At 44.0% G+C, this 25,614-nt stretch overlaps 2 protein-coding genes across 4 annotated transcripts; one reads left to right on the forward strand and one right to left on the reverse strand.

Annotated features, from left to right (window-relative positions):
* Positions 1–611: 611 nt before the first annotated feature.
* ankrd50l (ankyrin repeat domain 50-like) lies at positions 612–17,647 on the reverse strand. 3 transcript variants are annotated; one of them, XM_069532968.1, is made up of 4 exons: positions 17,464–17,647; positions 12,571–13,383; positions 6,299–6,516; positions 612–5,331 (listed from the first exon to the last, which is right to left on the reverse strand). In XM_069532968.1, exons 2-4 carry the CDS (start codon positions 13,020–13,022, stop codon positions 1,802–1,804), a joined length of 4,200 nt encoding a protein of 1,399 aa, XP_069389069.1. In that variant the 5' UTR covers positions 13,023–13,383; positions 17,464–17,647; the 3' UTR covers positions 612–1,801. The 3 variants fall into 3 exon arrangements, with proteins under 3 accessions (XP_069389069.1, XP_019960664.2, XP_069389068.1); XM_020105105.2 differs by lacking the exon at positions 17,464–17,647 and adding an exon at positions 17,315–17,453 and having other exon boundaries at positions 12,571–13,378; XM_069532967.1 differs by lacking the exon at positions 17,464–17,647 and adding an exon at positions 13,471–13,628.
* On the forward strand, positions 9,849–23,806 carry hpxa (hemopexin a). Its single transcript, XM_020105098.2, has 11 exons — positions 9,849–9,927; positions 20,301–20,587; positions 20,720–20,763; positions 20,897–20,971; positions 21,058–21,209; positions 21,897–22,050; positions 22,182–22,394; positions 22,661–22,756; positions 22,871–23,001; positions 23,081–23,228; positions 23,307–23,806. Exons 2-11 carry the CDS (start codon positions 20,526–20,528, stop codon positions 23,534–23,536), a joined length of 1,305 nt encoding a protein of 434 aa, XP_019960657.2. The 5' UTR covers positions 9,849–9,927; positions 20,301–20,525; the 3' UTR covers positions 23,537–23,806.
* Positions 23,807–25,614: the final 1,808 nt, after the last annotated feature.

Raw genomic sequence — 25,614 nt, forward strand, 5'->3', positions numbered from 1 at the left:
CTTTGTGACACGATGCTGAGATGCAAGAAGGCAAAATAAAAATTTGGAGAAAGAGAGACACATAATCCAAATTACATTAAATAACTTTGATTCATCAGAGCACATCCAGAATATAAAGTGAGAACACGGCTGCTCGGCAACAGCAACATAGATGCTAATATTACTGTCGGAGTCAAGAAGCCACAGAGGCAATTTAGCAAACAGGCATGTAACAAAATTCAGGAAGTGAAGTGGACAGAATGACAGGAGGAGGAGACTTCGGTCAACACATCACAACTCATGAAATCTGAGCTTTCACAAAAGAAAACAAGACAAAACTGTGATATTTTATGCTTCTACCCATCAATTGTAGTTTAGAATTCCCAATGGTCCAAATAACTGAAGGTTTCACAGATACAACAAAACACACAAATGTAGGACAATTCGCTAAAGGAGCCGTCCTTCAGTCAAAACGTGTTTGGTTCTCTCATCCCAGGAGGCCACCACCCGGCAGCTGCCAGGGTTTCATCTCTGCGTGATGCTTCCACATCAGAGGTTTTCTATGACATTTAGTCGCAGTGCAAAAGTGCACTGGAGCACAGACTTAAAAAACACACGAGACAGGGAAGAGGTATATATGTTATGGCAGATGTTTGCCACTTTAATTAATGTATGTCATTAAATTAAAAAATCTATGAAAAATGATAAACAACAAGAAATGTTGGAATATTTGAAATTAAATCCATCGCTCCCACTCCCACCCTCAGTTCCTGTGGTCTGGTTTTAATTTCCCTTCCTGTTTGCTCACACACACACACACACACACACACACTGAATGAGCCAAGCTGCTGCAGTTAACTTGGCCATCTTTTGTGGTTTGACTCATAAACCCCACACTTCATATTTGAAAACAGTTTTTACTTGTCAGAAATGGACCCAACGGGGATGTTTATAGAAAATATAAGAAACTTCAGTGAAGATCAAGGCCACAAGCTTAAAGTTCTCAAACAAGGATGTTTACAGTTTCAAAAAAGATCTTAACCAGCAGAAAATAATTTAAAACATGAATATGACTAAATGAAAATGGAATGTGAGAGCCCTGCTCAACACACAGACACCGGAAAGGTTGGAAAGTAAGAATTGGAGTCATTCGGTTCATTCCTCCTCTGGTGCTCTGAAGAGGTCCACATAGAGAAACCACTTCCTCTCTCATCTGAACCCAGGAAGTCATTGTACATGTTGAGAACTGTCTTCTCCTTCAACTGCAGAAATTCCAAACTCCAGCGAGAACAATGGGGTCGTCTTTAATGCTCTGAATGTGCGGCGGCCCCAGCCACTGTTTACCAGCTGGGACAGAAGAGCAGGAACTGTTTTAACTGTTTCAAGCTAAGTGAGTGTTTGTGTCACTATTGCAAATGAATCAAATAAAGGCCAAGTCAAAATTAGGTCCATGTTTCAATATGGGTGAGGTTGACCTGTGAGTATCGAGTGCTGATTTCTGAGCACGTGGGTTGGAACATTAATATGTTAATGGAAGTCGGGGCTGATGTCATCACAAAATTGTTTCTGGACGGTTTTGATACAACAAAATAATCTATAAATACCCACACTGGGGCTGCAAGTAATGATTATTCTTAATATATATATTTTAAATAATGAAATGATAAAACCCAAATACATCTTTTTGAAACAGTACACAGAAAACAAAATCAGGTTTTAGAAGCAGTGACAGTATTTGACAAACGAGTCTCAGTAACCATCAAGGAATTTTCAGCATTCATCCAAACCAATAGGGGATTTCTGTCTCTTGGTTGAGCACCAGTCACAGGGGTGTCTCTCTTTTGTATAAGGCTGCACTGGTGGGACCTTCAAACTGCAATTTGATGGCCTGTTTCAGATTAAGCTGCGGGTCTGTGGTAGTCATCGTAACCATAACATCCTCTGGCAAGGCACTACAAGATAAGACTGGAGAAAAACTGTAGCAGGAAGGAGACAAAATGTTTTTCTGGGGTACAGAATCCCAAGCTTCTCCTTGAAGTGGGCTCTGCAATTTATATGGGTACCCCAGAGGAGGGCTTCCTCTGTTTTTAGCACCTATGGCAGGACTCTCTTGCCCTGGCATTATCCCAAGGGAGGCCATGACTGAATTCCATTTACCACCAGCGTAAGTAGTCCTGTCTGTATTTATTAAGAGAGAATTTTGTCCGTTCATTTTGTCATGATATTCAAGCCCAGGGGACAAGCCTTTCTGAGGCAGTTTGCAGTTGTGCACCATGGCAGTAACTGTGCAAACGGTGGGAGGAGGACTGCCTTTGGGATGTCTCTGTATGCTTCCATGGAGGCTGCCTGGTGGAGGGAGGGTGGAGGGACGGCTACGACTGCGAGGCAGGGAGTGTTGTTGGATCTGTTGAATAAAGCTGAGGCTGTCAGCTGGCACCGTCTGCACTGTGGCCAATGAATGGCAGGTTGAGGAGGTTTGGGAGCTCTGCATGGACTGGAATCGTTCTGCAGTGGAGGCAGGAGAAGATACAGAAGAGGAAGAGCTAGCAGCTGTGACTTCACCTCCATTACTCTCCGAGATGCCTGAGGAGAGGATCCTGTTGGGTTTTGCAGGGGAGACGGTACTAGAGTTAAGTGAAGGGCCTAGGTATGGCTTGGCTCCATAGCTCTCCAAAAGCCTGACAATGTTAAAGTGCCCATGTTTCCCAGCTACTTTGACTGGACTACGGCCATATTTGTCTATGTGATTGGGATTTGCAGCTCTTTCCAGAAGCATTGCAACAATATTAGCATGTCCCTCCTGCGCAGCAATGCTCAGAGATGTTGCCCCCTGGTTGCAGGAAAGGTCTATGTTGACACACCTGGTGTCTAGGAGACGGCGTCCCACTTCAGCATGTCCTGTCCAAGCCACTGAATGCATTGGAGGTCTCCCTTCTGTGTCCTGTGCGTTAGGGTTTGCCCCATGCTTTAAAAGTAAGTCTACCATCTCTACACATCCCTGCCAGGAAGCCACGTGAAGCGCTGTACGGCCCTCAGAGTCTCGGGACTCTAGGGGCACCCCTCCTTTCTCTATTAGTAGAGTAGCCATCTCAAGGCGACCCTCTAAGACCAGTAGGTAGAGCAGAGGCCTGCCCTCTGCATCCCGGACATCTGTATCAGCCCCTCGCCTCATAAGCACCTCTGCCACCTCAGTATGGCCCTCCAGGAGGGTGGCACTCAAGGCAGAATGTCCGTCATAGGCCCTGTGGTCAATGGGAGAACGCCTGTCCAACAACTGCCTCACAGTGCTCAAGTGACCTTCTTGTGCAGCTAGTATAAGAGGGGTGCGTCCTTCAATGTCCATCTCCCCAACACGTGCCATGCTGCCTCGCTCTGTCAAAGCAGCACAAACAGCCCGATGGCCCTCACAAGCAGCAGCGTGCAGTGGAGTCCAGCCGAGGTCATCCTTATGGTTCTCATCTAGTCCTCGGTCCAGCAGTGCACGGACAACCTCAGTGCTGCCTCTTGCTGCTGCTAGGCAGAGTGCAGTCCTGCCTTCACAATCAATGGCATCCACAGCTGCTCCCCAAAAAAGCAGACGAGACACCGTTTTCATGTGGCCCATTGCTGCAGCTGCCAGTAGGGGAGTAACAGCGGCTGCAGCAGGGACATTGCCATCTGGGCCGGCTGTTTCATCTACATCAGCGCCAGCTTCTAATAAAAGTTCAACTACGTCTTCATGGCCCTCATAAGCGGCAAGAAGGAGTGGTGTCATGCCATCATGGTCTCTGTGTTCTGGATCAGCTCCACGTTCCAGTAACAGACTTGCTACCTCACCATAACCTTTTATCCCTGCTGCTGTCGGGACACAGAGGGCAGCGACTGACAGAGCAGTTCGCCCATCTCCATCAGCTAAGCAAACCTCTGCGTTGTGGTCCAGCAATATCTCCACAGCTTCGTGATGTCCCATGTAGGCAGCAGCGATAAGCGGCGTGCGGCCCTTGCTGTCAGCTTTGTCCACCTGTGCCCCATAGTCCAACAGGGTCAGAACAATTTCCTCATGGCCACCCCATGCAGCAGCTCTGAGTGCAGTCCGGCCCTCACTGTCACATCCATCCACATGAGCTCCTGCATCTAGAAGAAGGCGAACAGCCTCACTATGTCCTCCCCAAGCTGCAGAGCGCAGTGCTGTCCAGCCTTCGTTGTCAACGTGCTCCATCATCTGCGCTGCAGTTTCTGGATGCTGTCTTTTGGCCCATTCCAGGAGCACAGTCAACACTTTGACGTGACCCTGCCTGGAAGCCATATTTAGTGGTGTCTGACCTTGATGATCCCTGATCAGTGGATCAGAACCATGTGTCAGGAGAAGTTCAACAACATCGACAGAGCCCTCATGGGCTGCACTGGCAAGCAAAGTCTGTCCATCTGTAGAACATAACTGGTCTATGGACACCCCACTGTCTATCAGTTTTTTTACAGACACCTCTCTTTCAAAAGCTTGTCGTAAAGTAGTTCCATCTTCACATATAAAATGTATTCCATCATCTGAAAAGGAGGCAGTAGAGATGAGCCCAGTCCTCATTAACAGCTGAAGGACTTCCTGACTGACCAAAACAGGAGGCTGACTTGAGGATGTGGTGAGGGCACTGCTGTAGCTCGGAGTAAGAGCAGGCACACCGGCCCATATCATCCACAGTGCCAATAATGAAGGGTTGTCTTTATGGTGACCGGAGCAAACTAAATGTGTGGCTAATTGGCAAGTGTTGTCAATGTCCAAGTGTTTTCCCTGCAGAGTCAAAGCCATAGCGTGCATACTGTGACCCTCTTTCCAGCTACACAGGTACTTCTGTGTGCAATACTTAACATCTGTCAGCCACTCAGCAAAGCTGGCATGAAAGAGTAGTTTGGTCCCTCCAGGACCATCAATCAAGAGAGGAGAGAGGGTTTGGAGCTTGTTCTGAAAGTCGTGGAGGCTGAGTGAGGTGTCATGAGTCCAAACTGCTGTGAACAGTTGCTGGGGCGTGAGGGGCCTTGGGGCAGCTAAGAGCACATTAAGGAGAGGCCTGACGTACATGAAAAGCCCCCTGGGGAACAGCCTTTGGCACAACCACAGGTAGAGGCCATTGAGTGTCCCAGGGATGTCGCGGATCTCCCGCAGACCCACCAGTGCAACTGCGACACCGTCCAGAACACGCTCGAGGAAGAGAAAGCAACCGCCGCTCTTGATGTGAAGTAAATTCAGCATGTCAGCTGTGTCAGGGGTGAGCTGACGGCGAAGTGCTGCTTCTTCATCCAACCTGCAGAGGATGTACTGCTGCACATCGTGGACTGGTGGGGGCCTCCGCAGATCATCCAGACAAAGCTTACGGAAACCTACAACACAAAAAGATGACATAGACTTTATCAGTCCGAATGCTAAATTCACAGGGATCGCAGCTGCTCAAAAGTGAGATTATTTTCTGTGTCATAAATGATAGAAAATTCAAAACTGTTGGAGTTTAGACAAAAATTTGGACAAGCAAGAAATTTTAAGACAGTTTCTTTGGCTTTACATATGATGATGATAAACCTGATTAATTAGTAAATAACCAGATTTTTTGATAAGGAAAATACGTTGCAGCCCTAATGCATCGAAAAAGCTGCTCATCAGGTTCAACTATTACCACCCTCCATTTAAAATGTGTTAATAAAATGAAGCTGGAACATATAACCAGAGCACTAGAGCTGGTACCAGCTTTCAACAAGAGTTACGGTCAAGTATAATTTTTAAGTTACATAAAAATCTAGGCTAAGATTCCCCATCTCATTAGGGCCACTTCCTATTCAGACCCTCTGCACACAAGATCAGAAATGTAGTCAAGACAAAGCAGATTCTTTTATTTCTTATTCAGCAGTTGCACAACCACTGTATTCAAAGTTTAATGCTTAAGATTAGGTCACCAGTCGTCATCATTTTATCAAGATGCATCATAGTTGGAAGTCGATATTCAAAATGCAGATTATATAATGAGGTGATATAACATAACATAACATAATAATCCATAAATTATCACTGAATTCTATAAATAGATTAAGACTTGACAAAGAGCTTATGGGTAAAGATGAACGTACATATTCAACTAACAAAATGTTGGTGCATTGGTGCAGATCGTTGTCCGAGAAACGGTTCACATGTTATTTTGGTTCGGACTCAAATGAAAAGTCCAAAAGCTCAGACCAAACAAGCGAGGTGTGAAAATGCCCTTCAATGATCTCCACCACACAAGTTCAGGTTTATTTTTATTTCTCACCACGAAAAGGTCCAAATGACTTTAGGAAACAAGTGGCTCTTTCTTTATACCTGAGAACATCTTGCACACGGCCTTGTTGTGGCGGCGCATGGAGCAGACCAGCAGCAGCCACCCAGGCAGCAGGTGTTGATTGGCGGCCAGCAGCTCTGCGATGGAGCCACTCTTCCCACTTCCTGTACCCGGCCCATATCCTACATCCAGGGAGTCTACGACCAGCATCAGAGTCTGGGCAGGGGGAGGGAGGTCTAACAGGGGTCTCAACACCGCTCTGAGAGAGAGAGAGAGAGAGAGCGAGAGAGAGAGAGAGAGAGAGAGAGGAAGAGTCAGCCATGTAAATACAGAAGGAGTTGTGGGTGGATGGGGGAGCTGCAAGAGGCATTATCAGTGTGAGCGTTTTCTTATATCTTGACTGCAGTTTAATTACATCACAGATAAAACACGGAGGGTCAAACCTTTTGCAGATATCAATATGCAGGCAGCTCATTTTCTTTTGCCTTCAGGCCATTCCATTTCAATCGTGTTGAGTTGTTTGCTTTCAGTTCATACATTTCAGGAGCACTCTTACCTTCACTCTCAAGGTTTTAGATTCAGACATAAAAGAGCCTCTAGACACATTTGCTCAAAAGTAATCAAGAAACAAACAATTAACATTGAAATCAGACATTAAACTGAACAATATCAACAAAAACATCATTTATCTTACAATTTAGCTCAAACTTTCAGGGTTGTAAAACTATGATTAGGCAATAAAAGGGTAAATTATGCTGTGATCAAACACACATCGTAAAACAACTGGGACAAGAAGCTGAACCACTGCGTTAGAGCACCGTCAGCACCCACACCCTGCTGTGATCAGACGGTGACTCAGGTAAGTGGAACCTCTGCAATGTTCTGCTCCACCCTGGCACGCACGCACACGCACACACACACACACACACACACACACACACACACACACACACACACACACACACACACACACACACACACACACACACACACACACACACACAGGTTCTTCCAAAGAATGAATTTCCCTCATTCAAACATGCTTGAACTTTGATTCACATTTTTTCAATTTTTTGTTGTTGTAGTTTCAACAATATTTCACACAATCTTGACAAGTAAAATACATTATTTATAAAACCGCGACAGCAAAGAATTTCCTTTGGACTCTGATCTCTTCTTTCAAAATCCAGACTTAAGACCTGGGGCAAGTGTGTGTGTGTGTGTGTGTGTGTGTGTGTGTGAGAAGAATGAAATCATGAAGGACTGAAAACTTTGGGATGAAAGTGAAAGTTGTGTGAAAGAAGCTGGTGAAGTTATGAATAAAGGTGACATTTTATTTTTTCCTATGAGACACTTAAGATGCTTTCAGACATGGGTTGAGCTCCGGACGTTTTCCTTCAGCTCCCTGGTAAAATGTCAGAAATAGCCTGTGTGACGCAGGAAGCAGGAATATGTCTGTGAAATCCACAGTGAGCCAGCGAGTGTGTGTTGATGGTGATGCTGACACAAGTCGAACGCAAAACTGGAATAAGACAAAGATCTCAGGATGAAAAAGAGGAGCCAGTGTGATTTAAACGTCACGTCCTGCCTCCTGATGCTCTACACAAACCCCACCACTCACCTGAATGCTCTGGAAATGTTCCTGCGAACGTGACACCACATTTTACAACCAGACAATTAACGAAGTAAAATATATATATTCGTAGCAGCTGTGGTTTAACACGGAGATTTGTTCAGAGCTACACATGTACACAGGTGAACTGCAGGGCTCTTATTTTGAAGGTGACAAACAGTGATTAACCTATGACAGCAGCATACCAACGAGTGGGTCACACAGGGGCGCAACTCAAGTCAATTATCCTGCAGCAATCACAGGGTGTGTTTGTGTGTGTGTGCTGTTATTAGTGTTAATGTCTGTGTTTAGGAATGACCAGTAGGTTTCAGTCACCTTTGGTCGTCAAATGTTTTTTCTTTAAAACACATGTAAAGAAAAAAAAAAAAGTACATTAATTCTTAAAAAAACCAGAAGATTGCATCTTTTCAACCTCAAAATCACTGTGTGGGTGTTTTTACATCTGTAGTGTCTAATAATAGCAAAGCCAGCAACGATTCTAACGTTGGAAAACGCAGAATCTGCTGCGATCAGGAAGGAAACAGCTTCACCGGTGTTTACACAAAACACAGGGAAGAGGTCCTCTGATCGGTAAACAGAGCTGCAGTGCCAGAAATGCATTGAAACTTCAGTTTACTCTGACTAACACGGGAGCAAACAGAGGCTTGTTCCCGGGTCACGTTGGTAACTAAATAAAACAGGGTCATCATCTGAAAGAGCTGCGGCCAACGACAGGATATCAGTCTCAGGATTAACATGTGCGTAGGAAGTGAGGGGTGAGGGGTGAAACTTCAACCACACAAATGAGTCATTGATGATAAAAAAGACTTTGGTGAATATGACACATCAAACACATTTACCTCGTGGAGCCACGATCTGCAAATTACACACAAATTAACTACTAGCTCCTCCATTTAACTTCATATCATTATTCTAATTAGAAACTCCTGCATAATTTATTCATGACATCGTGGAGGATTCACCACAGGAAACTTCTCAACAGAGCCACCAGCATCTTAACGTATCTGCACTCACAAAGCTTTAGTTATTTAAACCTTAAATATCAGGGACTCATTAAATATCTGGCATTTACTGTGTGAAATAGATTTTCTGCTCTTTTCCCTTGAAGGTTAATGTTGTATATCATGAAGGAGTTTTAACCAGCGTGACGTCACCCACTGGTTTGTCGACTTTGACATTTCGTCCAGCTCCATCTTTGTGTTTTGAAACCAGAAGTAACGACGGCAGTGAAATCACCCAGTGCGTACTTGGTTGTTTATTGCTCAGTTATGAACCATCGGTTGTAATACTTTTCACAATGCATTGTGGGAAACAATGAGTGGATTATATACGGTATAAAACAACAACTACAAAGTGATTAGTGAGTAATTTTGGAAACAGCCCATATTTGGAGGAGCAGGGGGTGTAGCCTGACTGAGAGCTCAGGAACACTGCACGCCCACCTACACCTCCAAAAGGCACCCATTGGACGGTACTAGCTGCCAGTCACACGGAATCCACGCCCCCAAAGCAAACAGTGCTTTATGGTCTGTTTGACTCTCATTGAACTATAACTGAACATCCTGCTGTGTTGAGCAAGAACAGACTCTAACGATTAAGACAATAAACTCCTTAACTAAAACCTTACATTTACTAAGGTTCAAAAAAAAGAAAAAAGAAAAGAGTCCCAATCTGTGATGAGTGTGAATCATCTCATTAGCCTTGACTGTTATCACTGATCACATCCTGTGATTAAATGCAAAGGGAAGTTATGCCCTGGGTTTATTATATCTCTGAGTCATCTGATTAAACTCACAGCGGAGGAGGAGGAGGAGGAAGTGACATTAATTCAGCTCACATCGCGTGCACAGGTCTGTATGTGACCTTTGACCCTCAGCCTTCACGGGACTTGTTGACAGGAGCATGTATTTGGAGGTTGCCTCTGTGCGGTCGTATAACTCCACAACTTAAATCACTTCAGTGGCTCTCTGACCTTCTCCCTGGCCTCAGGTGACGCTTCTCTGACCGCAGCGAGAATAAGATCCAGGTCTGGTGAGGGTGAGTTTTATTTTTATGTCTGTCCCTCTGCTCACTGTGAATCAAACCATCTGTACACCCGAAATAAATGTGCATATATGCATATCTATTCCTGCATGTCAGTATCTCAGGCTGTATATAAAGATGGACGACATGACGGCTCTCGAAAAGTGAGGCCAGATCAAAGTATGGGTCATAAATCCTCCATGTCAATGGATGGGACACCACTTCAACAACACGTCAAATATATGTCTCCATCAGTTTAGGGATACACTGACATATGTTGAAAGTGTTTCTGATAAGTTTGGTTTTAAACAGTTATTTGAAGTTATATAAACGGAGTGAAACGTCATGATCGACAGCTCAGACTGACTCTTGCTGGTCGGACATCTCCCTCACCGCTGCACAGTCTGGTTTCAAATGACGTCCCCTGAAGCAAGACTGCAGCACCTGTATCTGGGATATTTTGGCTACAACAGCAGGAAGCAAAGACCCGTCGTCCATCTTAATGAGCAGCCTATGGTCAGTAGACATTGAGCTAAATCCATCAACCACATTACAGTGTAACACGCCTCATCATCCCATTTGAATCTTATATGTTCCTGACAGTGTGAGCACGAAACGGTTCACTCCAACTAAGACGTGACCTGAATGTATCAAACGTCTAAATCTGCTGAACTCATAGAAAAGTTCAGTCTAACCGCAGGAGGTTCCAGGCAGCAGCACATAATGGCTCAGTGACGACTTAATGACTCGGTGACTGTATTGAGCTACAACTCAGTTCCAGGCGTATCGTCCCATTCATGCCCTTTCACTGCCAATTCAAGCCCATGTTTCATCATGTTTGCTGACAGCCATTCTCTTACGGCAGCGTTTCGCCGCAGACGCCATCTCCCTCTCTCACTCTCTCGCTCTCTCTCCTCTAATACAAACAGCCGCTGGCCGGGAGCCAGTCTGAGGGGAATGTGCTCGGTACTTCACACCAGAGGAGGGCAAACACAGGAGGAGTGTAAAAGGGCTCAGGCTCATCGCTGAGCAAACACACCAGGAGAGAGTGAAAAAGTCCTGGAGAGGAGAGCGACCTCGCTGACTCCTGCTCAGACGGTCACCAGGAGGCACTTTTCTTTCTCTCTCTCTCTGAAAGGATGTTGTGTCGTAAATAACACTGTAGCATTCATTCACACTGGGGGCCCATTGTGTGCACTGTGAATGGGCCGCATTATGAGAGAAATAAATATAAGACGAGGAAGAATGGCCGCTGCCGTCTTTTTCCTGTGACTGTCCGGGCTTCTCTTTGCTTCGCTGATGGACTCGTCACTTTGCCGTTTTACGGGCTCTGAGAAATGTTTTGTGTTGACGGACTAAATACCTGCAGAGTCACCGTTATTTAGAAAATAATAAAAGTAAATGCAGCGATAAAGCTTTCATGGATCTTTTTCCCACAATTGTTTCACTTTATCTGATGTTTTATTGCATGATGCAACAATTTTACCGTGTAACGAGAGCACAATCTAATCGTTGCTTAAAAAACATGAAAGCGTGACATACAGAACACTGCAGTAGGTCATATGAAGACATATGACATTTCAGAGTGAGGAATAATACATTTTCAGGAAATGTAAAATGCAAGGACCAGACAGGAACATCTGTCTTTGTCTGATCCTGCAAAGAGTTTCATTACACATCACATTGAAATAAAGATTGTCCATCTAGAAGGGTGCTCACAGGCCTCCTGTAAATCAGTAAATTAGGACTTTAAACTTGGACTCTTGATTTAATCCCATGCAACAACTAAAAGGGCACCCAGTGACCACATACCCCTGCAAGGCTAACGCCCTTTTCACCATTTCAAAGCAGGTGAAATAAACTATTCTGGATCCGCATCTGAATTTTACAGGTTTTTCCTTCACCCCTCCACAAAATTTGATGGAAATCAGTTCAGTAGTTTTTGCAAAAATTCAAAAAGAGCCAAACAAACAGTCATTAAAACACAACGTCTTCAGTGGAGCTCATTAATCAGACTAATCAACAAAACATTTTGTGGTCACAGGTTCTCAAAAGTGAAGATGTGAAATATATTTCATTATTCAGCCTATGCAATTAAAAACATCTCTGGATAATTAATTTGCATATAGATGTATAACGAACTTGCGGCTGTCAGACCAGGTGACCTCTCTGTAAAAGGACAGTTATCTGCTTTTAAAACCATCAGACTAAACGTTTTCAGTCACAACAACTGTTGAAACTATTTACAAAACACCAGAAACTTGTGTCACAGGTTTCCCGCAGGTTGTTCTCACTCGTGTCTTAATCTGATGAAGCATCGCTCTGCCTGCTGACACATGTAATTCCCCTCAGCCGCTCCTGTTTTAGTAATAATGTAAAAAAAAAAAAAAAAAAAGCTATCTCACCATTTACAGTCTATGATACCACACATACATTTAGCCGGGAATGAGCCACGCTCCCCAACATGCACACACACGCCGGGCGCCTGGATGGGCTCCATGCATGTTACCTTCCCACTCCCTCTCATTTGACAACCATAAAATTTACCTTAACTCTAGTTTAATAAAAAGCACCCCCCCCCCCAGATCAAACAAACTGACTGTGATGTGCCCTGACGTCCACACTGAGGAAACTAAGAGGAAAATATTTTATACGAACCTCTTAAACGTGTCGTCAGGGTCTCTCTGACAGGTGACAGGCTCCAGAGCAGGAGACAGAGACGGGCTGTCGAGGAGCTTGCTGTACCCGGGCGAGAGGAGAGGTGAGGCCCTCAGCTGCTCCACCAAGCCCAGGACGAACCTCCACAGCACCGTGCTCCTCTGGTCCTCCCTCTGGCAGAAGTGGGACGCCAGGCAGCGTGGTGCCAAGCCGGCCGCCAGCCCGGCCTTCGAGGTGGGCCAAACCACCTCCGTGCAGAGGGCCGTCTTTCCAGCGCCAGGACCCCCCATCACCAGCAGCCCTGGCGGTTGTCCCGGCACAGAGCGGGTGTCCAGGCAGTGCCGCAGCTTCTCCAGGGCCCATTCCCGGCAGTAGAAACGCCGGCCCTGGAGTAAGCTGAAGCTGCCCTCAAAGCCACCGCTGCTGCTCATTTGCTCCCGGTGGCCTGACATGCTGGAGACGTCTCACTGCTCTGAACTCCACGTCCCATGCTTCCTCACCGGTTTTACTTTGACTGTCCGGTTGAGCTGCAGCTGGAGACTGCTGGCTCCCCGGCTCGTCACAGCTCTGGGCACAGCCGGGGTATTTTATCACACCGGCTGATTCTGGCAGTGTTGCATCAGGCGATTAGTATCAGTTGCTGTCCTTCCCCTGCAGAGGGTTCGGAATCAGTCAGAGGAAGGTCAAGTCTTCTAACTCATCACTTCCTTTACTCAACTTGATGTTTTTGTCGATCTTGAAGCAGTGAAGCGAGGAAGAGGATGCACGATTACCACGGTTCATCATGCCTCTCCCGGCGATCGTGGAGCTGCTCTGTCAAAAACCAGAGAGAGAGAGGGAATGAGTCAGGAGATGAACTGACAGCATGTTTTCCACAGATATAAAGACACTGTATCTCACCCCTCCCCTGTCTGAGTCGTCCCCCCTGTCTTCCAATTACAGCTTCAGTCTCCCCTCTTAGTTTCTGTTCCAGTTCTGCATCGATCTCTAAACACAGCTTCAGACAGAAAGTCTCTTTTCCTTTCTCACGCTCCTCTCACACCTTCCTCTATCACACTGTCTCTCACGCTCTCCGGTTTTTCTAGTTACTAGTTTTTTTTTTGTGAGTGTGGTTTTTTTTTGTCTCCTCCCTCCCCTGGTGTTTCTGGGCATGTGAAGACATGCACACGACTGCAGAGCAGAGAGAGAGAGAGAGAGAGAGAGAGAGAGAGAGAGAGAGAGAGAGGGAGGAAAGAGAGGAAGGACTCGCAGCTGTGAGCGATTCCACAGCTGACAGGTGGGAGGGGTTACCTGCGGTCAAGGTTCAGTCACAGGGCAATTCAACACCTCACACTTTAATTTACAGTGATTTATCCACATAAAGCTTCTTTAAGCTGTTGAAGTTTTGCTTCATGAAATTTTCCTCTTAATCTTCTGAAACGAGCCTCGACATTTATTTTATTTCATTCAGACCGATGCCTGATTTCAGGAACTTGTGAAATACTTTCACTCCCTGAAGTCGATGTTTACAGCTGATCAGGAATCCTCCGAGTGAGGGGGTGTGACATTTCTGACATGTGCTCAAAGCAGATGACCAATCACAGAAGAATGCGCCAGTTGACCGATCAGACCGTTTCAGACGTGGGACGAAAAGAGGCGCTGCAGGAATTTGAGTATTACACTCATAAACCTGTTCTTAGCAGCATTTCTTACAGAATCACTTCAATCAATTGGCGGTAGCGGGGGTGCGTGTGCATGCAGGTCGCTCTCATGTGCAACAGATTCTGAGAGTCTACGTGGACAGTTACAACTTTATGGTCTATAATCACATTTTCCCACATTGAATGTTCAAGGGCATTGAGACAGGTTAGGCCAGGCAGGTAATTGCCTGAGGGTGACAGCTGTTAGAGGTTTGGTTGAAGGTTAGAACGTGAAAATGTATTTATGTGATGTAACTGGTGGTGGTGGAGCTTTACACATAAACTATCTATTATTTCTATGTATGTACAGTTTGATCATTGTTCATAATCTTGATATTAAAGAAGTCTTGCAGATAGACTCATGTGTTCCAGTTCACGATCAGCTGTGAGTACTGTGCTGCATTATAAGGCCAGGACCAAAGTAACATGTCCAACACACACTTTACATGTTACTGTCACATGGATTTACATATAAAACACATCGTTATAATATTACTAAGAGAAAGCTAATGATAAAAGAGAAAATCCAGATGAGGAATGCGAGAAGCTTCTGTGACAAAGTTAACACGATGATGAGAGTGGACGCTGCTCCACTGCTCCGCATTTAAAGTCAAAGACTAATCAGCTGCACGCAACCCAATCCGTCAGATTACCTCTGAGATTCATCACGTTGAACAGAGGAGGAGAAGACTCACTGCCGTGTGAATCCTCTCAGATGTGAAAGCTCACCGGGAACACTGATTCAGACGGAAACATTTGTCCTATAGGCCAAAGCATATTCACCTCCTATGGTTTTGTCACATGTCGGAGGGAGACATACTGTTCCCTCCCGCAGGATGACACATGTTGTACACTTGCTTCTGACGAGTGCCAAATACTAAAGAAATGAGCAGGAGAATGAAGAGATGTGTTTTAGCGAGTCACTGACGACAGTGCGGAGGAGAAGTGGCACCGGGCCATTGAAGTTGTCTACATTCTTGTTAGTATGTGTGGTATTTACAAATCCCTGCAGACCTGGCTTGTAGCCTGTCAAGACGCTGGTGCAGGAAAGCCAGCGGCAGCGTCTTTACAGAGCTTCACACACGAGCTGCTTATGCTTCATTTAAGTAAATTTACTTTAGTCAGAAATTCACCAAGGCACAGCCAAGTCACTTTCCGCCAATACCACATATAATACTACCTTTCAACATGTACACTACTACAGCTCAGCATCACGTGCAGTATCACTCTTTACTTATTATGCGCTATGTTTAAGGGCAATATTACTTTTGTACTATTGTTACTTCCATTATTATCATGTACAGCATTATATATCATCAGTGATATCACGTACAATACTTACTTCTGTTGTATGTTTAACATTTTTAAGTGCTGGTTCTCTCTTCATCCTCATCCCACTTGATATATTTATACCTGAATTATTTTTTATACTATTATTCTTTGTTATTGTAACACTGCAGCAGGACGTGGCACAATAATTTCCTACAGGATTAATAAAAAGAAGTGTAACAGTGTTTGAATATAGAAAAACCAAAAAAGGTCATTAGAGAATGTTATTAAATAATTCAACATTTTTTCCTCCTGCACCAGACTCTGTTCTGGAATAATTTTATTTTAACTGTGGTAATGATATAAGACTCTGCCTCCTGCTCCTCAATGGTAGAAAACTAATCTTCAATCTTCTGCAGGTGATTCAGAGATTAAAATGATTCTGAACACTACATGTAATCTCTACTTTCTTCCCTCGTGCTGTAAGAGCAGTGCATTTCCTGTCTGACTCAGATTTACTCTCTGACTGATAAAGCCCGTGCACGCACGTAAAAAGCCCAATGAAAAAAAAAAACCCAGTGACACAAGCTGCAACGCCGAGAAACTGACAGTCTCCAGAAGACATCTGGATAAAAACACGAGGCTTTAATTCCCTAACCTGATCATGAAATCTGTGTTTCTCCCTCACATTAGATTTAAGAAATCCTCTTAATAAAGAAATCTGACCGTAACTAGACTTAATGAGGCTGCTAGGCAACAAGCCAAGACACAGAAGTGATGGGAGAATGAAGAAACTGGGTTTCATCAAGATGTTGTTTCAATTTTTTTGTTTGTGTAGTTTGTAAAATTAGCTTGTTTTTTTTTTTGACGGAAAAGAATTCAATGAAAAGATTAACACCGGCGCTCATTGTTTACAAAGGAGATCTATGGAGGTACTCAGCCAATATACCAAAGTATAAGTACAACGTAGAAATCATTAACTGACACAACCATCTTTCATCTATGACGTCATCGGGCCACACATTTGACCAATCACTAAACCAACTGTTAACCATTAAAACCAAACTTTTCAGAAACACTTAAACATACGTGTGATAAGAACGACCTTAACTGACAGAAACCACATGAGGAGAAAGGATTCAACGTGTACTATGACTTTTTAGCTTGGCCCGTGTCCGACCCACGAACATGGAGGAGGCAGGGTTTATGGCCTTTACGGTAACCAGCCACCAGGGGGCAATCAGGATGATTGTGTCCGTCCATCTTTATATACAGAATGTAACACCAGGAAGGCATTAGCTTAGTCTGGCCTAGCTTAGCTTAGCATGAGGACTAGAGTTAGCAGGGACCCAGCTATCAGCTCGCACATGCTGCATTTGTCCTCTCATACAGAAAGTGAATTAGCATTAGCATTAGCATAAACCATCAACCAAGTATTAGTTTGTATTGTGAGAATTTCAAAAGACGTTTATAAAGAAAAACAAATGAGAAAATAAATGACTCAACTGTTATTTGTCATTAATATTTTACAACACACGAATGAAACAACACAACCACGTGTGAGTATTTTAAAGATGTTTAAATTACATCCTGTGAGTTTCTACATTGATTTCAAACCTGTTTGTTGAAGAGAATTCCATTTATTCTCAAAACTACCGACACATGAAACCTGAAGTCCACTAATGAGCTTCTTCCCTTCAGAGTCATGAGAGTGAATCTACAGGTGAGGTCAATCAGAGACACCCCCCGCCCCCCCCACCTCACCTCACCACACACACACACACGTGTTTATTTACCTGCACGCTTCATGAACACGTCATCCATCGACGATTTTAAACGAAGTCGACACAACCCGCTGCAGCGACACTTCCTCAGCTCGTCTGTGTGTCTGTGAGACAGACAGCCTCACCACTCACACTGTTTCCTGCAGAGGACTCGCTCTTACCTGAAGCTGTCTCCTCCACGCAACACCCCCCCCCCCCGGGTCCAGTCACGTGCTTCCTCTCCGCCAAATAAAGAGTGAATCGTTGATGTCGTCACATCAGAAGCAGCAGTTGTTTGTGTTTGTGTGTGTGTGTGTGTGTGTCGGAGACTGAGAGTCAGTGTCTCTGAGGTCTGTCTGCTTCCCTGAGAGGAGGAGACCGAACACGAGGATGTGGAGTCACACAAGGACACCCTCTGCAGGACTGCTGCACACACACACACACACACACACACACACACACACACACACACACACACACACACACACACACACATCATCTAATGACACATCAGTGTTAGAATCATCTAACAAGCTCAACATTCAAAAACAAAATTACCCAAAAGCTTTTATTTTGTAAAGTTCCTAGTTCTGACTACTTAATTCAGGATATTTCATTTACTAACTAGTTTCCACATTTTGTTCCTGAAGTCTCCGGTTGTGTGCTTCTAAGTTTTATTTCATTTATAACAGAAGATATATGAGTTTTTGGGGATTGTTCCTTCCTTCTCTTTGACTCTTTGATGTCAACAAGTCATTGCAGGAAACTTAATGCAGTTTATTTCAAGTTTGATTCGTTTAGTTAAATCACTGGTGAGAATATTTACAGGTTGATTGTATTCACACGTCATATTTACAGTATAAGCAATAAGTCAATCAGAAAGTTTGAATGTTTTAAAATCCAATCTTCATTACATGGGAGTAGATTATTGGGATTGTGACTCACAGTAACTGGTGGACTTTAATTTGATTGAGGGGTGTGGTTTCCTGGTCGGTGGGTGACTGTGCTTAATTAACTGATTAAGTCGGAATTAGACTGTCCCAAGTAAACGGCATTTTCCGATGACCTCGACCTGAATATACAAACATGGAGGGAGCAACAGGAAGTCGTTCCTTCCTGTGCTCATCAGACTTTACGACTCCTCCCTCCTGGTGTCAGACACATCAAGTCAATAAGATTTTTAGATTCTCACCACTCATCTGCTGTATGTTCGACAGAGTAAGTGATAATCATCTGTATGTAAATGTTTTGCAGTATGATGGACAAAATGGACGAGCTAACTTTTTGTTGCTCTGCACATGTCTTATCTATATTTCATATTTCTTTTCATTATACCACTTGCTCTGTATATTTTTCTTTAGCAGAGGATTTATTAACTCTTCCAGTCCTGTAACCTGTGAAGGGCCCTGAACACTCCCACGATCACAAGTGAACTCACGGTGAAATGAGAAATGACCTTTTCACCCCATTAGCTAATTCTTGTCATTTTAACACGGAGGCCCACAAATACCTAAATCTCATTTTTCTTAAAAAGAAGCGACTGTGACAGACTCTGAAGTAAACAGCACATGTGCAGATGACTTTTTAAAATCAATATCTCAATAAGCAATGAGCCAATTACAGAATCTTCTCCTCCATTACGCTTACAGGAGGGACCTCTGCTGGATGTTTGTGGCTACGACAGACTTCTGTTAAACTGAGGATGAGTCACATTTAGATTTTTGGAGAATTTAGTTTAATATATTGTTCAGTCAACGTTTGCTTTCGATCGTGACATGTTATTGATTTGCTCATTTTGAATTAAACGTGTTTTGTATAACCATGGGTCCCTAAGTCTGGTTTAAGTTAACTCAAAACTTAAAAATGCTCAAGTAGAAGTTGAAGCTTAAATTGATTTATATTCCAGTTCTTCACCTAAACACTAGAACTTTACTTATTCGACCATTCAACTAGATGTGTTCATGAATTCTTTACATGAAAACCTTTTGAACTATTTGAATAAAAGTGACTAAAGGTGAGTTGTCTAGTCCAGCCCATGAACTTTGACCTTTGACCCTTCCAGCAGAAAAAACACGATGGAAAAAACAATTTCATTGCTCCGCTTTGTCTAAAGTTTTATAAAATTATGTAATAAGACCCCAGTATATTGATTTTTATATTTTTCACATGTGAACAGTACGGACAAAATAATAATTTCAAATCTTTGCACAATAAGAACAGTAATAGCTACAAATTCAGTTTAAACTATTGAAATAAAACATTAGTCAGTATATAAATACCAACAGGTGTCCTGTGTGTGGTGTGCAGTAGCTTTTGAGGGATTTTAAAAACTACTCTACAGCCACTTTTCTTTTTTTTCTGTTTGTACCTGAAGTTCTTTTAAATATGTTACTCAGAATGGAGCGTTCACTGACAGCTAAAGGCCAAACCATTATTCTCTGTTAATGTTCACCATACAAACGTTATCTAACACTTGTTTCAGGGGCTTCAAGTGCAGTGGTCAGCAGTTTTATCTATTTTTGATGATTTACTAAGTCAGTTATCTCTCAGAGTTGAACCAGGTCCAGGATGCCCGGCTCTGGTATGTTCTGGAATCCTCATGCAGAATTAAAACTGTTATGACGAAAATAATGATATTAATGATTATTATTAAAATCCGTAGCTCTCAGTGCACAGCAGCATGTGAAGCAGATGAATATATTCACTGGTATTTACACCAGATCCTTCTATCGCCACATTTAAAGTTAAATCTATTATGTTTCACAGTTAATAAAAAAATGAATTTTGCATATTATACACAAATATGAGTAGATCACTGCTGCATCAACAGCTGATCTATCCCTAGAAAACAGTTTCTGTTTAATGTCATCCAGTTTGAGGTTTGTATCAGCCCGCTGCCAATAACCTTTACTACTATGAGGACATGGTGTCACGTCAGGTGAATTATACCTCGCTGATATAAAGCTATTGATTGGTGGAAACAGGACATTTTGAATTCTTTGAACCTCTGTCGCCGAAGGTGGGAGGACCGAGGGCACAGGTCTGGAGGACATCAAACTGCGTGGTGGTCTGTGACCAACCCTGAGCATCTGCACATTGTTCTCTCCTTTTTTGGTGCCAGGCATCACATGGTTCCCCTGAACTGAGCCATCATATAAACAGCAGCTGCAGCAGAAGCCACCGAACCTTCAGCCCGGACTCTTCAGGCCTGTCAGGTATCACCCGGACCAGAGGACTGCCCACCATGAAGCTGCTCACCCACACCCTGTGTCTCTGCCTGGCCCTGGTTCTGGCTTTGCCTTATTCGTAAGCAGTTGCACTTTTAACCTGAAATTAAAACGCCAGTGTGAACTTTTGGAAATTGTTGGTTTTCTTTCTTTCCGTGCTGTTGCTGGTTTAACTCTTGCTTCTGTTTCTCTGTCTGTTCTGTTCATCCAGGTATGAACAGAACGACAATAATGAGCTTCATCACGATCACCATGGTGAGTGGATGGAAAGCACTCACATGCATTTTGATAATTTGACATCTTGTACCGAACATTTCTCATCATAGACGCTACAACTTTGTTTAAAACCTTCTTTCCTATTTCACATGACCACGATTCTCTGCTGAAGTACTCGACCGTTGTCAGGGACTTGAGATGGACGCTGTTGCACTGAATGAGCATGGAATCCCACTCTTCTTCAAGGGTAAGTAGATAGACAGACAGATAGATAGACAGAAGTTGTGGAAGAGAAGTGTCTATCTAACACTCGTGCCCTGTATCTCCTTTTAGGCGACCATCTGTTCAAGGGTTTCCACGGCGAAGCTGAGATGTTTAACGAGTCCTTCGCCGAGCTGGATGACCACCACCTGGACCACGTCGACGCTGCTTTCCACATGCACTTCGAGGATCACCCCAACCACGACCACATGTACTTCTTCTTGGTACGCTCCCGTCTCTTCTTTCTGATCCCTGACCAATCAGCTGATTGGCTGGGGACCTGCAGGGGACCATGAACATGTTGGAGATTAGAGACATTCACTGGGTCAGAATAAAAAAAGCCTGGACCGATTTAGACTGATCAATAATCTCTGATAGCAACACAATGACAGGTTCATGGCCTAGATGACAAAAGTTTATTCATGTGCAGACAGATTTTTATTTAATCAGTGACTGACTGTTTGTTGTGAATAAATCCACAGGGACACATGTCGCTGAGAGAACAGGTAGAATCAACATTTACAAGGTCATTGAGTTTGGCAGCAGGTGTCGTCAGTGCAGGGAGAAGATAGAGATACATAAAGTGTTTGGAGATAAAGTCTTTAAAGTAGAATGGATAAAGTATATGTGTCCTGATGAGCTGGTTTGGGTGTTGAGATCAGGGCAGGGTCTTCTCAGCTGCCGTAGTTTTTGTTTGACTAGACATCTTGTAAAGTTTTGTCTGAGTTCGCTCTGAAAACGTTTCTCTCAACTTTTCTTGCACAATAAAACCACTGCTGTCCACAGCCTTTATGAATGTTCTGTGTTTTGATGGTGCAAACGTACAACACCACTCCAACCAAGCAGAACAAACCACAGTGGAACTTTATTCCTAACAACTGGTACTTTTTGGTGGTGGTGCTTTGATGCAGGACCACAAGGTGTTCAGCTATCACCATCACAAGCTGGAGGAAGGTTACCCCAAGGAAATCTCAGAGGTCTTCCCTGGAATACCTGACCACCTGGACGCTGCCATGGAGTGTCCCAAACCAGAGTGTGAAGAGGACTGCATCATCTTCTTTAAGGGTCAGTGCTCTTCACCCGGATGTCAACACCTTAAACAATCTAGATGCTGTGAATATCCATTTTAAACCTCATCAGCTTCTTGAACCTTGAAACACATCGTCCACATCGTGTGTGATTTGTTTTTTCTGCAGCTAACGACATCTACCACTACAATGTCAAAACCAAGGCTGTGGAGAAGAAAGAGTTCGAGTCCATGCCCAACTGCACGTCCGCTCTCCGCTTCCTGGAACACTACTACTGCTTCCACGGACACATGTTCTCCAAGTTCGACCCGAAGACCGGCGACGTGCACGGAAAATACCCCAAAGAGGCTCGCGACATTTTCATGAAATGCGAAAAATTCAGTGAGTGAAGAAAAGAATCACTGTTAGCCTTTACTGGGATATGGAATAGTCAGTTGTATGAATTGATGATATATCTTAAGATAATCACTGTAATGTTGGATGTTTCAGCTCATCCTTCACTCCTTCTTCTACTTTTCCCTGTAAAGCAGAACCCAACATTTATCTCCAAAGTTTAAAATAGTTTGGAGTCAGTTTGGACGCCATACGCTGGCCAACCCCCAAAAAATATGAATTCAACATTAACTTCATGCCTCTTCATTGTGTAGGTGAGCACAGCGACCACGTGGAGAGAGAACGCTGCAGCCACGTTCACCTCGACGCCATCACATCCGATCACGGTGGAAACATGTACGCCTTCAGAGGTGAGAACAGACGCTCACTCCACCTGATTCTTTCGGAGCGGCAGGTGAATTCTTTCCTATCCTGGTTTCTGATGATCTTCCACAGCTTCTCTGAGCGATTCCCTTGTTTTGCAGGCCACCATTTCATCCGTCGAGACGAGGGCAACGACACGCTGACGGCCAACACCCTCGATCACGCCTTCAAGGAGATACACAGCCATGTGGACGCCGTGTTCTCCTTCAACGATCATCTGCACATGATCAAGGTAAAGTAGAGAAACAAGTGCGTTGCTCCTGTCGTCATCTTTTCCTCAAAACTTTAAGGTTTTTTTTTTTCCTCCTCAGGGAGACAAGTTGTACATTTTCCAAGACGATGAGCCCCACGCTCTCATGGACGGTTACCCCAAGTCTGTGAAGGAAGAGCTGGGCGTGGAGGGTCCCATCGATGCTGCGTTTGTCTGCGAGGATCATCACATCGCTCACATCGTTAAAGGTAAAGACTGAAAGGAAACCCGTGAAAGTACAAACCTGAACAAGCGACTGACATGTCCTCCTTCCCCCCGTCCTCCAGGTAACCACATTTTTGATGTGGAATTGAAGGCCAGTCCTCGTGTTGCAGAAAACGAACAGACGATTTCCCTCTTCGAGAAGATCGACGCTGCCAAGTGCGACAGCTCCGGGGTCAAAGTGTTCGTAGGGAGTCACTTCTACCACTTTAACAGCACCATGGAGTTTGTTGCTGCGAGGGCCCTGCCGGAGCAGCACAGAATTTCCGTGGAGCTGTTCGGCTGCGACCACTGAGGCGCTTTCTCGACAGAACTGAATGGACCGTGTGGAACATCACGTACAAGACAGTGAACCGCGGAGGAAGGAAAGCACCGGCGACGTCGGACAATGATGTAATGTTTCATAGGGTCTCTCTCCTGGGTCGTACCTTAAACTAACTTTGTTTCTTTCTGGAAGAATTATCAAAAGGTCAGCGGTCCACTTTGTAACACGGGCTACTGAGAAGTGAAACTGCAGGTACATTGGTTTTGTACAGTGTGGTGAATAAAAAAGAAACGCAACAAACTTCGCTCAGTCTATTTGTGTGGTGAGAGGAAAGTAAGTCACTTAACTTGAGATTAAACTTTAACTTGACTGAACCTCAGACGGTAAAATTCTATTTAATTTAGTTTCATCTGTTGGTGGGTGAGTCAACATTAAGACGGAGGGAAAAAAGATTTAACAGGAAGAAACCTCCAACAGAACCTGACCTCGAACGAGAGTAGAGTAATGGAGGTGGGAGGAGAAAGTGGGGGAGAAAGAAGAGAAAGAGGAGAAAGAGGAGAAAGAGGGATAGAGGTGGAGAGATGAAAAAAAGACCAGGCACAGATGTGTACAGTTGTTATAATGATATAGATGTAGTTGTGTCATCCACAATAAAAGCACCAATTAATAATTTTAAAAATACTGATAATAATATAAAGTTATATTACTACAACTGCTGCTACTAGTAATGATATGAACACTACTACTACTACTACTACTGTGAATAATAATAATACTAATATATAATTATAATCATAACAACAACTACTAAAACAACTACTGGGAATGAATCAAGTAAAAGTACCAGTAATACTAAACACTGTGTACAGTTACATCTGAACACCAGGTTCTGACCTCAGACCAGCAGAGGGCTCTACAGTTCCATCTCAGGAGGCAGCTGATCTGACGTCACAGTAAAACTTCTTCTCTCTGAGTCTCTGACCTGGTTCTCTTCAGTGGAGCTGCACAGAAGAGTCAGTGTGATAACACCTCACCCCTCTGAGACAGATCTGCTGCTCTGCTGTTACCCTGAAATGATAGAGGTGTCTCTTCTGCATCAGGTGAAGCCCCACAGACCCACTGACGCTCATTGTTTAACTTCACCCTCCACAGAACATTTACTCAACACACTGAAAACCTAGGAAAACACAGATATCAAATATTCCAGGCTCTTAAATTCATTGTCAGCCAGTAAAGATTCACAACATGACCCAACATCCAAATGCACAACTAAATAATATTCAAACAAGGGGGCAGAACGGTGGGATCATGGTCAGCACAGCCAGAGCTGTAATAATAACAAAACAGTCATATTTATTCATGTAGTACCTTTGACAACAAGGTTGACAATGTACTTGACAGACACGTACTCTCACACGACAATTCAAACTTTAATAAATAAACGTTACACAAGACAGCAACGAGTAAAAGCAGTAATTAGAAATAAAGAGAACAGGAAGAATAAAAAGAAGACGACATTCTGATCGTGAAATGAGTGTCGACTTCTCAATCCACGTCCAATCAACTTCAAATGTTTTGAAGTACAGAAAACTAATTCAAAATGAAACAGAGCTTGATGTGTTTTTGTCAGAAAGCTCAGGTCAGACAGAGGAAGACACTGACCGCACAGGCTCTGCGGTTATTTTGGGGTTCTCCCTCCCGTCCTCAGTGAGCTGCTGTGCATCACGCTCGGCGCCAAACTGAGGCAATCGGGTGATGTCAGCTCCATGAGCGGAGCTGAAGTCTCCGATAACCGCACGCTTCATTGGATCACACAATCCCGTTCCTCACCCCACTGCCCGCTGTGATGACAATAGAGGAGGGGGAAACACTGAGGCCCTTCAGCAGCGACCCTGATATGATGCCAAAGTCAGCCAGAGAGGCCGCCGGCCCAACAGCACGCCGTGCTCACAAGCTGCTTTTGTGAAACAGACCCGAGCGCATGTTTCCACCAACTGCTCTGTTTCATAAAAAACGTGTCAAAGCTCAGACAAACACAGGATTTAAAGCACGTCTCAGAGACACGGGAGAAAAGTTTACATGAGTCAAACGCAGGGAGGGGACTGTGT

Source organism: Paralichthys olivaceus, chromosome 10 (genome assembly GCF_024713975.1).
Source record: "Paralichthys olivaceus isolate ysfri-2021 chromosome 10, ASM2471397v2, whole genome shotgun sequence".
Taxonomy (NCBI): Eukaryota; Metazoa; Chordata; class Actinopteri; order Pleuronectiformes; family Paralichthyidae; genus Paralichthys; species Paralichthys olivaceus.